The sequence below is a fragment of the Tachyglossus aculeatus genome, chromosome 9 (assembly GCF_015852505.1).
Source record: "Tachyglossus aculeatus isolate mTacAcu1 chromosome 9, mTacAcu1.pri, whole genome shotgun sequence".
NCBI lineage: Eukaryota > Metazoa > Chordata > Mammalia > Monotremata > Tachyglossidae > Tachyglossus > Tachyglossus aculeatus.
This window is the reverse complement of record NC_052074.1, coordinates 16,856,378-16,878,837: the sequence shown is the minus strand read 5'-3', so window position 1 is coordinate 16,878,837 and position 22,460 is coordinate 16,856,378. Positions and strand designations below refer to the sequence as shown.

Sequence of the window (22,460 nt, the reverse complement as noted above, 5' to 3'; positions counted from 1 at the left end):
GTGCTTACTATAAGCCAAGCACCAATCTGTACACCTCAATCCTCTAACACCAATTCTCCATACATCGATCTCATCTATCTTGCTACCACAACCCCTTGCCCACATCCTCCCTCTGGCCTGGAACTCACTCCCCCTTCATATATGACAATCCATTATTCTCCCAACCTTCAAAACCTTCCTAAAGTCACTTTTCCTCCAAGATTATTTCTGCGACTAAGCCCTCATTTCCTCTATCAGCCCTCCCCTGTGTCTCACCTCTACACTTGGCTATGTCCTCTTAAATCCTTTTGATACTCACCCCAGTTCCATAGCACTTATGTACATTTCTTTATACTCTACTTTCATGTCTATCTCTAATTTATTTTAATGTCTGTCTACCCCTGAAGACTGTGTAAACCCCTTGTGGGCAGGGATCATGTCCACCAACTCTATCGTATTGTACTTTTGCAAGCACTTAGTACATTGCTTGTCACACAGTAAGCACTCAATAAATACCATTGGTTGATGAAATGGGGTAAAAGAGTGGCCTAGCGAATAAAACATGAGCCTGGGAGTCCGAAGGACCTGGGTTCTAATCCCAGCTCCACCACTTGTCCTCTGTGTGACCTTAGGCAAGTCACTTAATTTCTCTGTGTCTGTTACCTCATCTGTAAAATGGGGTTTAAGACTGAGCCCCATGTGGGACAGGGACTCTGTCCAATCTCATAGCTTGTGTCTACCCTAGCACTTAGAGCTTGACACATAGTAAGTGCTTAACAAATACCATCATTATTATCATCAGGTTGGACAGAGTCCCTAACCCACCTGGGTCTACAGAAGCTAGGGGAAGAAGAACAGGTATTTAATCTCCAATTTACAGTTGAGCAAACAAAGGCACAGGGAATTTAAATGACTCTCCTAATGTCAGGAGAACTATAGGAAACCTAAGGGTTCTGTACTGGCTTGAAAGAGTTGATGTATTTCCCTCAATTCCTTTTTACAAATAAGTAGGGATTTGTGCAGTAGGGGCCAATGAGAAAGTGTTGTGGAAGTGGGGAAAAAGAAAGTGAAAGTCTGTTTTAATGGGTCTTACGGTGAAGAACTCTACTGCAGTGTAGGGATGGGGAGATCCAGGTGGAGGAGGTCAAGTTTGGGATACAGGAGAACAGGAAAGTCCCTAGGAACAAGGGAGTAGAATAAACAAAAGGAAGATTAGGGATAGGGATAAGGTTAATTTAGGGTTCCAGGATAATTTTTACTTATCTGTAGGACCCAGGCATCGTGTCTGGGAATGGTTCTGGATCTCAGCCTAACAGATTGCTATGGGAAACACCCCAAGACACAAGAGTTCAGGATGAATCTATGTTTTTGAGGAATAATAATAATAATAATAATTATGGTATTTGTTAAGCACTTACTACATGCCAGGCACAGTATAAGCGCTAGAGTGGATATGAGCAAATCAGGTTGGACAAAGTCCCTGTCCCACGTGGGGCTCATGGTCTCAATCCCCATTTTACAGATGAGGTAACTGAGGCCCACAGAAGTTAAGTGATTTGCCCAAAGTCACACAGCAGACAAGTGGAGGAGCCGGGATTAGAACCCATGATCTTCTGACTCCCAGGCCCGTGCTCTATACACTATGCCAATCATCACTATATCCTTGGGCAAATCTGTAATGATTCATGGTTAGGATGCATTCCAGTACTGAAGGGGATAGGATCCCAATGACAGGAAAGCACATAGGTTGCAAGAAGACACATACACAGACACATACACAAGCAAACAAGTGAGTCAAGGACAGTCCAACAGCAGTGCCTTCTTGCTCTGCACCCTGATGAAGCTTTGCTACTGGAAATAAGGATTTCATCTCCTGGGAGTCATATGAGCCAATCTCCTCCAAGAGGAGCTGCATTGCTAATGGCACTGTTAAACAGTCCTTTGGTCATTGCTCAGTCTCTTCCTTTGGCCCAGCCAGCAAGGGCCCAGGAAAAAAGGAAGGTAATTGAGACTGCAGAGGGGTTTAAGCAGAGTTGAGAGCAAGGAGGAACAGAAGCGGGACTGTGGGGAGAGAAGGAGATCTTCCAAAGGGGCAGTTTGACCTAGTGGAAAGAGCAGGCCTGGGAGTCAGAAGATGTGGGCTATAATCTTGACTCCACCACTTACCTGCTCTGTGACCTTGAGAAAATCACTTAATTGCTCTGTGCCTCAGTTTTCTCCCCTGTAAATGCAGATTAAATACCTCTTCTCCCTCTCTCTTAGACTGTGAGTCCCTCAATGGAACAGGGACTGGGTCTAATCTGATTGTATGGTATTTACCCCAGCGCTTAGCACAGTGCTTTGCATAAAGTAAGCACTTAACAAATACAATTATTATCAGAGAAGCAGCATGGCTCAGTGGAAAGAGCATGGGCTTTGGAGTCAGAGGTCATGGGTTCAAATCCCAGCTCCACCACTTGTCAGCTGTGTGACTTTGGGCAAGTCACTTAACTTCTCTGTGCCTCAGTTCCCTCATCTGTAAAATGGGGATTAATACTGTGAGTCCCATGTGGGACAACCTGATCACCTTGTATCCCCCCAGAGCTTAGAACAGTGCTTTGCACATAGTAAGTGCTTAACAAATACTATTATTATTATTATTATTGTTATTACTATTACCACACCCTGAGGACTGTAGTTAAAACCCTATGGAAATGGGACTACAAGCAGATTTCCTATCTCTCTAAGATTCTCATTCGAAGTATACACAGGTCTGCCACAGCGCACCATGAGGAGATTATATATTTCAACCATAAAACTAGATTGTACCCAAGAGGCTGGTAACAGGTGGTAGTGGATAAAAAGATTTTCTTTATTCATCCAGAAAAAGCCCTACATTTTAAAAAGAAAGATATATACAGGAAGGATGAAGCTTTAATTTTCCAACAGATAACAGCTGATTCCCAGACATAGATAAACAATCGATCAATAATATTCATTGAGCAGTTACTCTGTACAGATCACTGAACTGCTTAGAATATATATGGTGTTAAATAGCAGTCATTCTCTCCTGGAAAGCCTAGGACAAATCCAGAGTTCAGAGATCTGAAATTCACACATGGTCCCTACTGTGAATACCCTTTGGGTGTGTCATTGTGTCATTTAGGAAACAACATGAAACATTAGCTTGTTCTAGTAGGGGCAGAGGGAATTTTTAGAAAAGATGTTTCAAAAGAAAAGTTCCTTTTATAACCTGAATCTGCATGAAGCACACCCAGTCTTTGGCACAAAATATCTGCTGGTGAGGAACATACCATATGGACCCCCAGTCCTGTACCTCTACCTGCCCTGTCCCTCTGCCCCTTGCCATTCTTAACAGTCTCAGGGCAGTCTCTGGAATAGAAGCTTTCATACCATTAAGCGCTTAGCACAGTGCTCTGCACAAAGTAAGTGCCCAATAAATACCACTTATTGATTGACTGATTAAAGAACAATGGATCTGGGGGAAATAAATGTGGATTTGTCTCAAAAAAACTGGGCCAATGCAGTCAGACTCCTATACCATGTATTTTTCACAGTATGTTAGCAATAGAATGCTCTAGGGGAATAAGGTAACATTTTGAGGATAACACACATCTATCTGGATAGAACAGGACACTTTGCTGGAAGAAACAACTGTGTAAAGTACCCAGTGCTGGGTCAAGGGATGCATACAATACAACAATTTCAATTTTCCTTAATGCAAGCTTGTTCAAGAACGTAAATCCTGCAATATGGAAAGAGAAAAACAACATTATCTGCCTTTTGGAATAGTCCAGTTCAAAGCACCTTATCTCACTTGAACCCCAGAGGAAAACTTTCAAGGCTGCCTGGCTCTGAAAGACAGAGGCAATATATTCTCATTAGACCTGGAGTCTCCATGAAGGTTTTTCCAAAAGTCACATGAAATACCTGAGTTAGATATGTGCCATGTATACATTGGCATTAAGTTGTTTAAAGGCAATTACACATACTTACATAGGCTGCTTCATTGATGCAAATTTCACAATGAAATTTCATTAAGGAAGTCATTTAAAAGCATTTAAATTTTCCCTTCCTTCTTCCTAATCTGTTATCACGGTCTGACCAAGATTTCCTGCATCAGAGCAAGTAAAAAAATAGGGTCAAGGGACAGTCACTTTGGAAAGTTCATGAGGACTCTGACACTGTTCAGAAAAAAAAGTGCTGGGGTTCCTTTTCATTCAATCATATTTATTGAGTGCTTACTGTGTGCAAAGCACTGTACTAAGCGCTTTTATGTGGAAGATTCAAGCAAAGTGGAGCCTCATTAACTCATGAGAGTTTATTGGTTGTAGCCCCTTAGCTTGGAATCATTTTTGACTGCAGTCTTCCAATGAACCCCTGCATATCTTCACAACAAGAGACACATTTGGCAGTTATTTTCATTTAAAGGGAAATTTCTTCTTTAACAAAAATTGGTGATGCTCTCCTTGAGCAAGCACATATATTGTTTTCTATTGAGTATGCTAGAGAACACAGAAGATTTAACACATTTTCTTAAAAGAAAAAATATAGGTTAAGTGAATTCAAATTCATATCAATTGAAATGCTTTTGCAGTTTTTAGAATACAGCCAATTCACCATGGAGACACTTCACAGTATTAGAAACCAAACACTGTGGGTGGTACATCTAACCTCTATTACCCATTACAGTACCTTTCACTATTAGAGGTTTAGTTTGTTGCCACCGGCAACATACAATACTAGAATCAGTTTGTTGGGGTGGCAGAACACAGACTGTATTCTGGAAACTAATGAGAAGCAGATCTATTGACTTCCACTCATTAAGGAAAGGGAATTGGGAAAAAGGAGACAATAAATACACGTAGTATAAAATGTGCAATTTGAGTCTTAAGGATTCTTTTCATCATCATATGCTACAATGATAATAGATCTTTTTTAAAGGCCGCAGAGTGTTTCTCTAATTTATTATTGTCAGACTATATGAGCAAAAGAAATGGGTCAGAGCAGCGATCCATCCATCTCAGTACTATTCTGCTGTCTGTTTCACCAAAACTATGTTTAGGGGAACCATATGAACCACAAAGCACATTTTTCTTGCAATTTATTCTTTGTATTATGGCCCTCAAACTGAGTTGCGGCCAATACCAGTAGTGGAATCTTTTGCTTCAGGTATGACTATTGCCGTAGGCCTCCAAAATTTCCAACTCCTTGTCAATTACTCATCCTCCTTGGAATTTTGGAGATTATTGACAACCCAAATCCACAAATAATCCAAGGACTACAATAGCTTCAACTTGATTGTAAGCTCCTTGAAGGCAGGGATTGTGTCTCCCAACTCTGTTGTATTGTAGTCTCCCAAGCACTTAGTACAGTGCTCTGCACACAGTAAGCACTCAAAAACTATCAGTGATTGATTAGCTAATTGATTTTTCCCCCAGCCAAATCTATTTTTATCAGAGTTGCTAACAAATGGCACAATGTACTAATTTAGATTTCATTTGTTCTTCCTATCCCTAATAACCTTCTGAATTGGCCAAAATACAGGGAACAGGAAAAAGGAAAAGGAGAAGCAAAGGGCTTGGATAACACCTCCCACTCAATCATTGATATTTATTGAGCACTTACTGTGTGCACAGCACTGGATTAAGCTCCTGAAAGAGCTTAACAATAATACAATACAACAGTACAATGGAGTTGGTAGACACATTCCGTGCCATAATGAGTTTACCGTCTAGAGGGGCAGAGAGGCATCAATAGAAATGAACAAGTTATGGTTATGTACACAAGGGCTGTGGGACTGAGGTTGGGGTTAGTCCTGATTAGTCCTTGAACACTGAAGAACATACCACACCTACTTTTTAAGTAATTAATAATGCTCTTCCTCTAAAAAAAATCTTAACTCTTCCTTACTTTTTAGCAAGTTTCTTACCGCCTCCAGATATGCTTCCTCTGCCGCAACACGTACTTCTGTCTTTAAGTCCAAAGAATAGTCTGTCTCAGCACAGATGCCTCCTTTCCTTCCGGCAGCAAAGAGAGAAAAAGAATGCTGGGTCCTGCTAAGTCTATGTTTTTTCAATTATCTGCCCTGGAGGAGTATTGGTACCCAGGATCCAAATCGTTCTATCATTTGAATCTCAGTTTCTGCCTATTTGTCTTTTGCGATAAGAGAAAAGGACAAAGGTAACCAGGCAGGAGACCACCAACAAACACATGGAGGAATAGAGAGTAACGGAAACAACTAAGGCAAGCAGGAGATCCACAAGAATGGTGGCAAATTTTACGCACATGTCTGTATTTCAGTGCTGGATTTGATTTCCCTCTGCCTTGCTCACAGGAGGTTTAAGAATCAAGAAGCACAGCATGCAGCCACGTTTCCTTCGTGTGAAAGAAAAAATAAGAGACATTTCCAAATGTGCCTAGGAATGTAATAATCTCTCTGGGAGAATGAGTCATTATGCTAGGAACTATACAACAAATCTGATTTCCCAACTGGCATAAAACAAGGGCCCAGTCACAGCTTGAACTTAGAGACATTGCTACATCATGCATCGGATAGTCTAGTGGGAAGAAATCCAATCTCTTTATTTTGGCTTGGAATTTCACCACTAAGTTTTTCTGGATAGTAATTTTCTACTAACAAAGGCACAAGGCTGTTTCAAAAGGTCTCAAGTAACTATGACATTTTAATCTTATTTCATAACTAAAAGATTTTCTCATAAATACAAGGTGTTCCAGGTGTTCCCCTTGAAATACAGCTATAGCTATAGAGCTCATAATCATTTATAGATTGTGCTATTTCAAAGTCAGTCAAATAGTAATACTTGTTGAGGACTTACTATGTGCAGAGCACTGTACTAAGTGCTTGGTGGAGTACAATCCGAGTTGGTAAACATAACCCCTGTCTTCAAGGAGCTTGCAGTCAACTTCATTGTACCTCAGTTTCCTCATCTGTAAAATGGGAATTCAGTACCCGTCCTTCCTCCGATTTAGGCTGTAAGCCTATGAGAAGCAGAGCCTATGTCCAACCTGATGAATTTGTATCTACCCCAGTATTTAGAACAGTGCTTGGCACATAATTAGTGCTCAACATATACAGTGATGATGAAGACAATGATAATACTCTTTTCATTTCAATTATCTTTTTTCACAACCGGAATTCCCACTAAACATCTTGGAAGGCTGAAGGGTAGGGGTATAGTTGAGATGACAATACCGTCAGGCAGGAGACAAAGTAAGTAATTATAAACAAGGACCGTGGACCGTCAGAAACAAGGTAAGGTGGGAGTATGTAATAGATTGTAAGTGCTTTTAGGGCAGGGATCATGCCTACTACCTCTATTGTGCTTTCCCAAGGTCTTAGAACAGTGCCCTGCAGAGAGTAAGCACTCAATAAGAGTTATCGATTGATCAGTTGCATTGGGTAGCGGGCTAAGTAGGTATGCATCAGTATAGTGGGCATGAGAGGAACTGGCAACTGGGTGCAGTGCATCACAGCAGCAAACAAGTGTGGTCTGTCTAAAAGGGACTCATCTACTGACAGTGGATGAATTTTTGACCAAAACACAACAATATAATCCAGCCTCTGTGAATCTCCATGCTGTCCTCCCTCTCCCTCTCACTCCCATGCTCAGGGGTCTTTCATCTTACATTGGTGCAGTATTACAAGCACATTGTTAGCCTGTGTTTGGAAAACTCCCTCCTGCTAACGTAAAAAAGACTAAGAAATTATTAGTCCCCTAGAGTCTTTCTTTGATCATATTGTACCAGTTGAAAATAGCAGCATGTCTGTCCATAAAGATTGTCTTCCCTGACTCACTCCCAATCGACCCTGCTGTGCCTAACCCTTGGAGGTTTTCCTTCAATGGTTTGCCGACCCTGTTTCCTGCTGTTCCATTTCAGCTCTCCTTAGAGCTACAATTTGGGCAACTTGGAGGATACTCTCATTCCTTCAACATCCTCCCCGTCATTAATGCTCACTGAAATAGCAGGGAGAGTGAGGTGTGATAGGGAGGTATTACTTTCTCCATGAGGTCAGCAGAAGGACATCATAATATTATTTCCTCATGCCCTGTATACCCATACCACGAACAACCCAAAGGTGCAAAGCCAGGGGTAAGGGGGAATTGGGAATGGAGAGAGGATTTTCCAGATGCCAGTGTCCTTGTAGAAGCCTTTTCTGCACACACAAAACATGTCAGGTCAGTAGTCTTTCCTCTGGTTTTGTTGGAGAAGAGTGGGAGAATCCAGTATGGAGCAAACAAGTCACATCTCCCTGGCAAATGCAAGAATCAACCAAGATGAATTAATTTCCTGTGATAGAGAATGTAATAATAAACAGAATTCTTAACTAAGTATTTTCTGTTCAGTAGTCCACAAAATTAACAAAAAAAGGACATCATATCTGTTTAATGTGCTTTTGATCACAGGGCTATGGCATTATTAATTGGAATTTGAAATGCCAATTCTAATTGTTGTATTTTAAATTCCAGTTGTAAAATTTACTGCCCTGCAAGAATAAATTGGCATGTAGCCATTGGAAGATAATTTTGCTTACTGGAAGCCTTGCTAGCCAATCAATCCCAGCTTTCACTTAAAATCAAATTTGGCTGTTCATCATATGAAACCAAAGAAGAATATTTCCACTTATTTAAAAGAAGTTTTAAAGCTGTAGCAAAGAAGATATCCATCAGATGAAACTTAAAATGTATACTAAATTCAACTTAAAGCTCACAGATTACTATCTTCATTACTCCTCCTCATATCATCAAAGCTTGTAAGACATGCTATTAATAACTGCACTGACCGTAAAATGACTTGGGCAGGAACATTCAAAATGCAATGACTCAAACAGAGATGGATTAAGGCTGCATAATTTTTTTCTTTTGTACTTTCAATCCAGTGATCTGAAAGCCCTCTACCAATTTTTTTGATATACTAGTGAAATAACTTGAAAAAAATGGCAACACAGTGAGTTATAAGTGACTGGTCCAGGGTAACAGTTTATGCTCGAGAGACATAAAGCTGTCCTTCTAATCTTCAAACTAAACTGCAATTTTGCAGTTTGTGTTGTGGCACTGACTCCTGCCTTGATTTTTGGATCACCTAAAGGAGACTCTCTGGAGACAATGGCTGTCTTCTTTAGAAACAAGCTGTCAGTGCCATGAACAGATTGCTAACTATTTTTAGTGCAATCCTCAGTAGAGTATGTGTAGCTTTAAAGGTGATGCAATTGACAGTGATATTATCTGATAGGACCAATGCCCAGCTGAAAATCCCTTTCCATTGTGTGCATGTAAAGATTGTTCTTGCTGTATTGTACCATTGGCTTTTGCCTGATGCCATGTTCAGTTGAACATGTTCCTTGTTCCTTGATGTTGTGATCTTGTGAAAACCCTGCCGCAAGGGATTTTTCCTTGTCTTGTACATGGAAAGCCTGCCTGATTGATCAATCGATATTTATTAAGTGCTTACTATGTGCAGAGGACTGTACTAAGTGTATGGGATAGTACAACGCAACATAACAGAGAGGCTGTTGTCTCCCAGCTGGCACAGAATTGCCACAGCTGAGGTTTTGCTTTATTATGGTCGAAGATTCAGCAGGACCCTCTCTCTCGTCTTTATAATATTTGTTAAGTGCTTACTATGTGCCAGGCATTGTACTAAGTGCTTGGGTAGATACAAGGTAATCAGGTTGGACACCGTTCCTGTCCAACATGGGGCTCCCGGTCTAAATCCCCATGTTATAGATGAGGTAACTAAGGCACAAAGAAGCTAAGTGACTAATCCAACATCTCATAGCTGACAAGTGGAAGAACCAGGATTAGAACACGGGTCCTTCTGAGTTCCTGGCCTGTGCTCTATCCACTAGGCCATGCTGCTTCCCCTAAGTACTGTGGGGTCGGGGTATGATGAAAACCTAAACATTTAGGGGGTAGACTAATTGCATGGGTAAGTCATGGGTAAGTGCTCAGTACAGAATAAAGGCTTAACAAATAGCACAATTGTTATTATTGGTATTATTACTCCAGGTTGGGGATTGTGCCTTTTACCACAGCTATATTTCCTGCACATTCTACACAGTATGGGTATGCCAAAGTCAGCAAGTATTATTGTGAAATCTACAAGGCGTCCCAACTTAGACTCCCAATATTGCCTTCTGCCCAAATTCAGCAGGCAAATGCATGTTTCAGATAGAAAATCAGTTTCTCAGTGGTAGCTGTCCATGCTGTTTTATGTTACATTTCTCCTCAGCAGGCTTTTAAAGAAATGGGTGAAAATGTTTCATCTCCTTCACCACTACAGCAGCCTGCCCCTGCGAATGATGCAAGCCAGAGATAACATGGGAGAATGTCCCCAAATCAGCTACTCCGAGCAGCTAAACAGACAAACAAGACCTTCCCCTTTATCCCTCTGAAGGGATTCTTGTTGAGGAGGAAATCCCAGAAGATACCAGTTCTAACATCCATTCTAGAGGTAAGGAATATTCCATGGCAATGACTAATTCCAGGATGGAATAGGCAGGTTTCAAAGACTTGTCAAAGCCCCTTCAACCTGGTTTAGTTATGCTCTCTTTTTTTTCTAATATTTATCAAGCACTTACTATGTACCAGGCACTGTACTAAGTGATAGGGTAGACACAAGCTAATCAGATTGGACACTGTCCATGTACCACATGGGGTTTACTGTCTTAATCCCAATTTTACAGATGAGGTAAATGAGGCACAGAGAAGTTAAGAAACTTGCCCAAGGTCACATAGCAGACAAGTGGCAGAGCTGAAATTAGAACCCCAGTCCCTCTGACTCCCAGGCCTGTGCTCTATCCACTATGTCACGCTGCTTCTGATCTCCCTTCTTAAGTTACTGAGCTTTCTGATTCACTGACCCATCACCACAGTCTGATGGAAGTTTAATCAGTGATGGCTTTAGGAGAGCTATGAGCTGCAGGAAGGAAAAATTGGCCCAATTTGTCACCTAAAATTCAGTTTCCAAATTAATTTCACAGAAATTCCAGGATCGAATCAGCGTCACAAAAAAGCCGTAAGTGTTCACCCTCAGAGAACCCCTAGGTTTAAGAGTCCCAGTCCCAACCAAGAACTTGGAAACTGTCCTTAGTAAAGCTGTGAAAATTGAAATTCTAGCAAGCAGTCTCAGTATTTCCTGCCAATTCATTCTTAGCCCTCTCGAGAGAAAAGCCCATCACAACTTGTGTTTTGCAGATTTGTTGGGGTGTTTTCCAAGTCCTTCTAAGCTTAGAAGGAACCCACTGAAGCATGAATATGCTATTCAAAATTGACATACCTCCACTGACATTCCTTTCTGAATATAAAAAGGTGGTGTACTGTTCAAGCCAGAAAAGAAGCACGGGATCGGAAGGCAAATCTGGCAATTGAAACGAGCCCCAAAAGGGTGTTTTAAGCTATTTCTTTACTTTTTGGCCAATGAGACGGAGAACTGCACATACCTTCCTTATAGGGCCTACTCAAAGTAAAAGAAGTTTCGGTGGGCTGGGTCATTTTTGTTTCTCACCAGATTTTCTTCAATGGCTGACAGTGGTTTTTGCATATAACAATAGCACCATCTATTGGTCCTTTGATCGGTTGCTTTGTCTCTTTTCTATTCATTTATAGAGCTTGGGTTCTTGTTAATCAGACTTTTACTTTTGCTCCCCTTTTAGCAGTATTTCCACTCTCACCACCAACTTCCCATGTGGAGCACCTGCAATGTAAAAAGCACATATTGTCTAATATAGACATTTAGTTTCATTTCCCATTGAAAACATACCTGATAGTAGTAGGAGTGGTGGTGGTAATGTTATTTATTGAACATCTATTGAGTGCAATCAGCAAATCAATGGTATTTATTGAGCACTTAAAGGGCGGGGAGTCAGAAGGACCTGGGTGCTAATTGCTGCTCCTCCACCTGTCCACTGTGTAACCTTGGGCAAGTTAATTAACTTCTCTCTGCCTCAGTTACCTCCTCTGTAAAATGGGAATTAAAACTGTTTGCCCTATGTGGGACCGGGATTGTGTCTAATCCAAGTACCTTATATCTATCTCAGTGCTTAGTACGGTGCCTGGCACATAGTAAGCACTTAACAAATACCATTAAAAACAGATGCTTTGAGGAAACCACAACTGAACCCTAAACTTCAGCACAAAGACCTACAAAAAGATGTGACTGGAGGCAGGGGAATGGCTGGTAAGAGCACTCCCCCAGAATTCTTTGGGTACAAACATCTTTCTGTGCATATGCCTCTGTGTGCATCTGGGTAGGGGGATAATTGAGGTATTTGTTAAGCGCTTACCATGTGCCCAGCACTGTACTAAATGTTTGGATAGTGCAATCAGATCAGACACAATCCCTGTCCCACATGGGGCTCACAGGCTAAGGGAAAGGGAGAACAGGCATTTCATCCTCGTTTTCCAGATGAAGAAACTGAGTCACAGAGAACTTAAATGACTTTGCCAAGGTCACACAGTTTGCAAGGTTGTGATGGCAGGGCATGGGCATTTTGTTGGCAGCCCCTTGAGAATGCACAGCTGGGATGGTACATAAAGTAGTCGCTAGCCGCTATTAGTTCAGGATGTGGCCAATGGATGTTTTTTCCAAGTCTTCCCAAATACAAAAGGAAGAATGTGACAAGTTATGATGAAAAGTGGCCCTCTCTACATGTCCCAAAATTCTGTGTTCCTGTCTCTTGTTTAGGAGTAGTTTCCAAGCTTCTGCCACTACCTGTACTCTGTTGAAGGAAGAAAGAGCATAAGCTAGCTGACTGCAGTGCAGACCATGAGACGACTTTGGAAGATGGGAGTTACACAAATAGAAGGTACTCATTATATATAATGATGAGCTCTGAGACATTGATATGCAGTTCCAGTGCTCCTTTATTGCTGAAGTATACTTCCCTTGGACTCCATCTTTACATCTTTTTGTTCAAGATTAAATAACCTTCTCATTGTTCTGTCACCAAAAGGGCAAAGCAGGAATTCTGCTAGTATCCTTTCATCTCACTTTTTTCTCACTTTTTCCTAAATGTCATACAGCCTGAGATTGCTACATGAGTCCTCTAATCCTCCTTGATTTTGGTCTTACTTTTGGACAGTAAACCTCACCTTTGACCCATTGTTTTCTTTTGCTAACACAGTCTCTCAGTTGTTCACTCCTCCAGTCTGATTCTATCTGAATGGACTCTTTACAAACGATTCTTCTGGTGAACAGAGTGCTGAGATCTAGGGTTTCCTGAGTTTGCTTTCTTATTTGGTGAGAGCGGAGGAGTAACTTCATCTCTTTGTTCTCAGTCAGGGAAGGAATCCACAGGTGGACTTGGAACCTTGAGCTAACCAAGACTGACCTGCTTGCTCCAGATGAAAATATCCAAGTGGGATAAGCTTATTCTTGAAGTAGAATTTTCTTGGAGTAGAATTTTCCTGTGGAAAATTCCTTCTTTGGCTTACATTTGCACAGGCCATATCTACCATTAAATCACTACCTATACCCTAGATTGTGAAATGCTTAGTGGGCTGAGAATGTCTGTATCTCATCTGTGTGTTTCTTTCCCAAAGCTTAGTACAGTGCTTTGAACATGAGACACTTAATGAACACCTAGTTGTCTGCTACTGTTCCTATTTCCACTCTCTTTAGCTCCCCAATCATTCTGATCATTCTGCCCTCCTTTATTGGACTGACACTTAGGGTAGTTTAATTGACATCAGGGAGAATCTAAATTCTCCCTTTTAGCTGCTCTTCAACTCCTGCCCTCTCCTCTCCATTTCTCACATTTCCCCCTCACCTCCTTGCACTTGTTGCTCCTGCTGCATGGTAACCTGGGTTGGGGAAGTTTCTAGGCATGAGCAAGCGTGACCTAGTGGATGGAGCAAGGACCTGGTAATAAGAAGGACCTGGGTTCTAATTCTAGCTCCACCACTTGTCTCCTGTGGGATCTTGGGCAAGTCACTTAACTTCTCTGTGCCTCAGTTACCTCATCTGCAAAATGAGGATTAATACTGTGTGCCCCATGTGGGACATGGACTGTGTCCAACCCGACTAGTTTGTATCTACCCCAGCACTTAGCAGTTAAGAAATTAAGTGACTTGCCCAAGGTCACTCAGCAGCGAAGTGGCAAAGCTGGGATCAGAACCCAGGTCCTTCTGACGCCAAGGCCCATGCTCTATCCACTAGGCCATGCTCAAAAATCAGTCTTTCTACTAGCAGTGACGTAAGAGAAATAGGCAACAGTGAAAGTCAAATCATCTACTTTGAAGAGGGTTGGTACTTGTGATAAAATATTTAGACAAAAATGAAATTGGGGCTTACATTTGAATCTCCATTACCCTAGCATACGTTAGCAGAGATACAGCAGAGATGTAGCAGAGATACCCTTCTTTTGAAATTGACAATGCTGATGGTGTCCGACTGGTATTCTCTTTCACACTTGCACACTGGGTCCATGTTTGGGGTTAGTATTACTGCAATTCCAATTCTTACGAAGGGAAAGGTACATCTTATCTCCAGCATGGTTTATGCTAAAATTTTTTTTGCAGTAGTGGTGATGGCTGTTACTGAGTCATCCCAACTCTTTCACCGAGTCCTTCTGTGCCCAACAACACATGTTTTGAGACAGCTGATAAGGAGGGCAGGTGCAGTATGCAGAACAGAATATCTCTGAGCACTTCCTCTGTGCATTCAACAACTGCCGAAGCCATCTCTGAACATGATACTGAGAGTGTCTTAGTAGCAGTTGGGGGAGTCCTCTCCACTCTTTCACAAAAACCAAGAAAAAGAAGAAGAAACAAAAAACAAAATGAAAAACAAGAATAGTAGCAACAACAACAACAAAAAGTGAGATTGCCCTCCAAACAGCAAGGTAGACTGGCTCAGTGGAAAGAGCACGGGCTTTGGAGTCAGAGGTCATGGGTTCAAATCCCGGCTTCGCCAATTGTCAGCTGTGTGACTTTGGGCAAGTCACTAACTTCTCTGTGCCCCAGTTACCTCATCTGTAAAATGGGATTAAGATTGTGAGCCCCCCGTGGGACAACCTGATCACCTTGTTACCTCCCCAGCGCTTAGAACAGTGCTTTGCACATAGTAAGCGCTTAGTAGATGCCATTATTATTATTATTATTAGACTGGAGCCAGAAAATGGCAAAAAGATGGGAGCTGTGCACATGCAGAACTAAGGGGTGTAAGTTTCAAGAGGGCAGTGCAATGTCATCAGGCAGTCACTTCTACTGTGGGGAGATTTGTAAAAACTCTTACCCCGAAATTGAACATCATATCAGCCTAGAAGCTAAAAGCAGGAGATCCACGCTTCCCCAAGAGCCCCCTTTTCTGTCAAGCCAATGGAAACAACTTAGATAATAATAGCCTAAATAATCATGGTATGATTATTATATTTCATAATATTCCTGAGGGTGCTTGAACTCAGCTCACAGCTGTGTACTTAACATCTGTTTCATTGTTCAGATGAACAATGGCTAAAATGAGTGAGTGTCTCAGAAATACTTGCTTAATGTTTTATTATTTATGCAGGCCGGATCAACTCGTGGGGCCTCAGGCTAAAGATGTCCCTTACTGAGTAAGCTGCATGTGAAAGACAAATGCTGCTACCCCTCCCACCTCTCCCCATCTTGATACTCTCCTCCAGCCCCCACTCCCATACCTTGTGTCTCCTCCTGGAGGAAAAGCCCTCTACATCCCCTCACGCATTCCCCTCCCACTGGGGATCCCACAGAGAGAGCCAGTTCAGCAGAAGTCCAACCTTTCCAAACGTGGAAACCTCTGTCAGATCTGGCCACAGCTCTGGCACAAGGCATGGGGGCAGATGGGGGAGGTCGAGACCCAAGGAAACAGAGAGAAAACAAAGAGAAGCAGCCTCCAGTTGCCAGGTCTGTGTGTCAGGTATGTCTTCCGGGAGAAGTGGGGATGATTTCCCATTGAGATGGGAATTTCAGCCCCTGTCCTGACCCTGCCCCCATTCTGTCTCACCAGAGTCCCCAGAGGTGAAGCCATAACCACAGCCCTCCACAGAGCAATGAGCTCCACAGCTGCCCATCCACTCCCTTTCTGATCTGCCACCTAATTCAACTCCAACCAGCTGGAGGTTCAAGGGAAGGGGAGGAGAGCAGCAGGTTTCCTATCTGTGAAGGGTCTCAATGGACCTGGAGTGGGACTAGATGTGAGAGGGGTATATTGGATTCTCCTCCTATGGTCCCTTGGTGAAGAGTTGTGTGTCAGGAATGGCACAAACCAATGAAAGTAAAGCAGTGTGATATAATGACATCATCATATTGGCCAGCCACTGACATAATGTCACCACATTTCACATGGGCTTAGCAGGAGATAGAGGTGCACTGTGAGTTACAGCCACACAGCAATATGTATATCCTGGGGATATGCTGACACCATTTTCTGACTTACCTCAGCACTGTATGCCCCAACCTAATGGGTTCCCATGGGTAAGTCAATGAAAGCTCACGTAGAGAAAGAAATAGTATTAGAGGGTGAGGAGGTGGGGGTGAGGGAAGACTGAGGATACAAGGAAACAAAGGGATCAGATTTGGAATGTGAGAACAGGGCAGAGTCGAATAAGAAAGCAGTTGGAAACAAAGGAAGGGGAAGGAAGGGATTTGCCTCGTCAATTTTACTTACCTGTAGGGCTTGGCCATCATATTGGGGCTGCTTCTGTAATGGATCCTAATAAACTGCATGTAAGTCTATGGGAAACAGACCCTGCATTACAGTCATTCATAATCGAGCCCCATTTTCAAAGAATGTAATGCAGTCACCCTGGGGGTTTTGCCTGTACGTTGACAATTGGGCCAATATAATAATAATAATTATAGTATTTGTTAAGCGTTTACTATGTTTTAAGCACTGTTCTAAGTGCTGTATTTGTACAACCCATGTACAGATTGTCATGGGTACCATGTTAATTCTCAAGCATTCTATACTTAATTTGCTGTGTACAAAATCATTTGTTTCTTTATCTTTTAACATATGGTAAAGTGGCAGATTTGCTGTGGCTGCTATATTTTAAATAGGGGAGATTCTAGAGCCCAATATCATACTAAACTTCAACTGTTTGCTTTGTGATCTTTTTGCTTCTTTCCAAAAAATTTCCTCCTGGGAACTTGTCTCCATCCACTGATTCATATGGAGTAGCTACTGTTATTATTATTACTGTTATAACAATATTGCTATTTCTTAAGAGCTAAATGCCAGCAGCACTTTACTAAGCACTGGGGTAGACACAAGATGATCATGTGGGATATAGTCCCGGTCCCATATGGAGTTGATAGTAGGAGGGAGAACAGGTATTGCATGGCTTTGTGGAAAGAGCATGGGCTTGGGAGTCAGAGGTCATGGGTTCTAATCCCGGCTCTGCCACTTATCATATGTGTGACTTTGGGCAAGTCACTTAACTTGTCTTTGCCTCAGTTACCTCATCTGTAAAATGGGGATTAAGACTGGGACAAGGTGATTACCTTGTATTTACCCCAGTTCTTAGAACAGTACTTCTGCATAGTAAGCACTTAACAAATACCATCATTATTATTATTATTATCCCAAATTTGCTAACAAGAAAATTCAAGTGACTTCTTCAGGGACACATGGAAGAGCCGGGATTAGAACTCAGGGCCTCTGACTCCCAAGCCCATTTTTTTTTCCATTAGGCCACACTACTTCTCTACTGTTGGTTCTCTGATAGTGGACAAGACAAAGTGGGTAGAGTCATGTCCACCTAATCTATTGTATTCTAGTCTCCCAAGTCATTCATTCATTCAATCGTATTTATTGAGCACTTACTGTGTGTAGAGCACTGTACTAAGCGCTTGGAAAGTACAATTCAGCAATAAAGAGAGACAGTCCCTGCCCACAGTGGGTTTACAATCTCCTTACTACAGTGTTCTGCACACAGTAAGCTCTCAATAAATACCGTTTATTGATTGATGGAACAGAACTGATCTGAAAAGTGTGTCCTCCAAGATTATTATGGCAGGTGTAATAATATAATGATAATAATGATAGCATTTATTAAGCGCTTACTATGTGCAACACACTGTTCTAAGCACTGGGTGTACAAATTGAAACTCTTGTTTTTGGATATATATAAGCCTGATTGCTAATTCCTTAAATCCAATGGAGAGAAGTTGAAGACTATGATAAAGTCAAGGAAGGGGAATGAAGGTTTTATGACTACATATGCTGGAAAATACAGAAGGGGAAATTATCAGTGGTGCAAAGGTTTGATCTACTCTAGCTGTAGCCATGCAGCCTCAAAGAACTTTAAAAGAGATCAAGAGGACAGTACTTTAAGAGAGTGGGAATAAATTAAATCTCAGCCAGGTCCTATCTTTCTGTCATCCTTATCCCTAAATGATAATCTAAGTGGCTTTAATCTTTTCACATTATTGTCTCAAAGCTTTGATGAAATCATATTGCTTTCTCTTGCTTTAGAGTTGAGTGCATTTCTGCTGGTTTGATATTTCCACTTACACATCCCAATCAATCGTTTTACAGGTTGAGAAACATGGGGTGCAAGAATACCTCTTCTTTGTGCAGACCACCTGACCCAAACCTGCTTTCCCAAAGATTTCTTAAGAATATTTCACTTAACTTTTGTTCAGGCTTTAGGAATCCTCATTTTAATGAAAAGTCTGGGATTTTTTTTGGTTTTTATGGTATTTGTTAAGGACTTCCTATATGCCAGGCACTGTACTAAGCGCTGAATCTATTCCAGCACTTAGTACAGTGTAAGTACTTGCTTAGTACACTGCTCTGCACACAGTAAGTGCTCAATAATTATGAATGACTAACTGACTGACTATAGGATAATCAGGTTGGACACAATCCATATCCCACATGGGGCTCACAATCTTAATCCCCATTTTACAGATGAGGTAGTTGAGGCAAAGAGAAGTTAGGCGACTTGCCCAAGGTCACACAGCAGAAGTGACAGAGCTGGAATTAGAACCCTGGTCCTTTTGACTCACAGGCCCATGCTGTATCCACTAGGCCAAGCTGCTTCTCATGTGTATGCTTTCCTGAAGGCGGTTGGAGTTCTGCTCCCTTGAAAACCCTAAAGGAAATAAACTCATTAATTACACAACCATCTGTTCTTCTTTGCGGGGAGACAAAGACAGGATTTAAAGAAGACCTTGAGTGTCAAAAAATAATCTTACTCAGCAGCCCTCTGTCTTCACATTTATATGGCAGAGCAGTAGAAGAGAGTAGGGTTTGATGCTCTTTAAGAGACCAAATCACAGGGCTTCTCCACCACAAAACCTGCCTTTATTTGGCAAGCCTAAGTCAATTAATTACACACATTAGGATTGTCTTATTGGCAGAGATCCTGAAGGGCTCTATCTGAATACCAAGATCTACTAACAGCTGCTTTGTCCTTTAGAGGTGGAGTGCAACCACTTAAGTCTAGTGTCTTAATGGGAATCATTTCAGTTCAGCCATAACTCATCAGGAAGCCATCAGACACATCGAGCCTTCCTTGGCTGGTCCTTCATTGCAGTGTCCAAGTGACTTCCTGTTCCACAACGAATGAAAAGACAGAAAGCAGTCACCAAGTGAATACAGAACCTAGCAGATAGAACTCAGGACTGAGCCGGGATACCTGGGTTCTAATTTCAGCTGCCCCAGTTGTCTGTTGTGTGACCTTGGGCAAGTCACTTAACTTCCCTGTGACTCTGTTTCCTCATCTGAAAAATGGGGATTAAATACCTTTTATTCCTCCCCCCCAGCCTGTGAGTACCATGGGGACAGGGTTTATGTCCAATCTGTTTATTTAGTATCTATTCCAATATTTAGAAGAGGGCATTGTACATAGTTAATACTTAACAAATGCCACAATTATTATCATTTCTCACGTGCCCTCTCTAATTTCCCCCACCTCCTGCCATTTCAATACTTTGGCATCACTATGCGCTTGACTCCTCAACTCCACAATGACTTAGGTACTCACCCAACATGTTTTCCCTCACAGCACTTATGTACATACTTTTAAACTCTATTGCTTCCCACTATTCCAATTTATTTTAGTGTCTTCCTCTCCCAAAAGATTGTAAGGTCTTCAAGGGCTAGAATTATGGCTATTAATCTTCTTCTATTCCCTTTATTAATCTCAGTACAGTGCTCTAGAGTAAGTGCTCAGAAAACACTTTTAATTGATTGATTAGGGCATTTGATAAGGGGAGGAGAACATGTATTAACAAAAAAAAAGTTTTTACCTGAAAGAGGATGAAGGACAAGAATGGGTAGAAAGGATAAGTTAGGGTGGGCCAATAAAAAAAAATTTAATTTGGAAGGGCAAAGAAAAAAGGGGTAGATGAGAAGGCCTTGAGAAGAGCACATGGCCTAGTGGATAGAACATGAGCTTGGGAGCCAGGACTATGGTTCTAATCCTGACTCTGCCACTTATCTGCTGGGAGCCCCATGTGGGACATGGGAGTGTGTCCAACCTGATTATCTACCCCAGTGCTTAGTACAGTGCCAGGCACATAGTAAGTGCCTAACAAATATCATTAAAAATGATGGTAATAATGATAATACTTTTGGTACTTGTTAAGTGGTTACCATGTGCCAAGCACTGCACTAATCAATCAATCAATAAATCATATTTATTGAGCACTTACTGTGTGCAGAGCACTGTACTAAGCGCTTGGGAAGTACAAGTTGGCAACATATAGTTGCCAACAGTCCCTACCCAACAGTGGGCTCACAGTCTAATCACTTGCGTAGATACAAGGTGATCCTAGATGTGAATTCCATGAAGGATCAAGTCCTTATCTAACCTGATATCTTATGCCTACCTGAGCAGTTAATACAGGGCTTGGCAAATGGTAAGAGTTTAATAAATACCATCATTCTTATTACCATGCCAGCACACTGTACCTGCACACATTCGATAAAACTGTTATACTTTGGTCTTATCAGTCATACCTGCAGACATGGAGCCCAGTTCTGCTCCCTGAAATCCTTTTGTGCTTGAGATGGCTTTGCTGCAGCACCTGTGATCAAAGACCTATGGAATCTGTGAGGAAGTCACTAAGAAGAAAGACGGGCTTCTCATCAGTAAAAGTGTCCAAGTGGGGCTTCTAATCCGAATGTGGAAACTCTGATGTTCTGAACTGTCAAGGTCACAGCTGGCAGTTATCACTTTTTTTAAAATATTTGTTGAGCATTTACTATGTGCCAGACACTATGCTAAGCACTGGGGTAGATAATCAGGGTGGACACGGTCCATGTCCCACATGGGGTTCACAGTCTTAATTCCCATTTTGCAGATGAGATCACTGAGGCACAGATAAATTAAGTCACTTGCCCAAGGTCACACAGCAGGCAAATAGCAGTACCAGGATTAGAACCCAGGGCCTTTTGACTCCTAGGCCCTTGCTTGAATCAGTACAATCAATACAAGCTAATCAGGTTGGACACAGTCTGTGTCCCATATGGTGCTCAAAGTCTTAATCACCATTTCACAGATGAGGTAACTGAGGCACAGAAAAGTTAAATGCCTTGCCCAAGGTCCTACAGCAGACTAATGGCAAAACCAGGGCTCAAACCTGAGCCTCCTGACTCCCGACCCCATCCTCTTTCCACTAGGCCACATATGACTATTTTGGTTGTAGTTTCTCTCATGACCCTGGGATGGTCCAGGCTCTGTCTCTTGGCTTCCCACAACGTATACAGTCTTTATTCCGATGGAGTTGCCTGCCATTGGTTTGTTCATTCCCATCCTTCTATAGTTATGTGGCACTGCTGGAAGTGGTGTGTGCATTAACAATTGCCTTTAAAAGGAGACCAAAAAAAGATGTCAGTCAGAATCTGGATTTACTCATTCATTCAGTGGTATTTTATTGAGCTGTGTGTTTAGCCCCTGGGAAAGTAAGTAAAAGGCTCAGCTACCCTCGAGGAACTTACAGTCTAATAGAGGAGATGGGAGATAGATGTAAACTGTACACAGTGAGAGTGGGAGGAAAACTGAAAATGCAGCTTGTAATAGTGGGATATGAGAAGGACCATTTGGGATTGAATGAATTAATTTTTTATCAAATGACTTAAAAAAGTAATTCAGCGACATATCCAAAGCCAATTTCTATTGACTGTTTAGGCCAGTGATTGTAAAGAAGAGGCAATATACTGTTCATAGAGAATGAATTTCTGGAGGAATATAGAGGGAAGTTGTGAAGCGCAGGGAAGGGTTCTCAATGGGAGACATTCTGCCAATCCTTGCTTTCTTAACTGTTGATTGTTCAATCTTTCCACTTTAAAATGTTACATTTTTCTGCACTTGGCTATCATTTAGGTTGAGGGAGAATTTGTGTCTAAACCATTCCCTGTAACCACTGCCCAATTCTTAATTCACTAAGTAAAGGTCCAATTCAAAATAGATGATGGAGTATACTTATGAAAATGAGGAAGATAAAATGCTCTTACAATGGTTCTTTCCTATTTTACAACTATTCATT

At 41.7% G+C, this 22,460-nt stretch overlaps 1 protein-coding gene across 2 annotated transcripts in view; it reads left to right on the top strand.

Moving 5' to 3' along the window:
* PAK5 (p21 (RAC1) activated kinase 5) overlaps positions 1-22,460 on the top strand; it is a 232,499-nt gene that overhangs the window by 36,695 nt on the left and 173,344 nt on the right. Inside the window, exons 3-4 of one of the 2 annotated variants that reach the window (XM_038751594.1) lie at positions 10,285-10,455; positions 12,688-12,808. In XM_038751594.1, coding sequence (XP_038607522.1) covers positions 12,769-12,808 — 40 coding nt within the window. In that variant the 5' untranslated portion in view covers positions 10,285-10,455; positions 12,688-12,768. Of the gene's footprint in view, positions 1-10,236; positions 10,456-12,687; positions 12,809-22,460 lie in introns of both variants that reach the window. The other variant, XM_038751595.1, reaches the window with a different exon arrangement.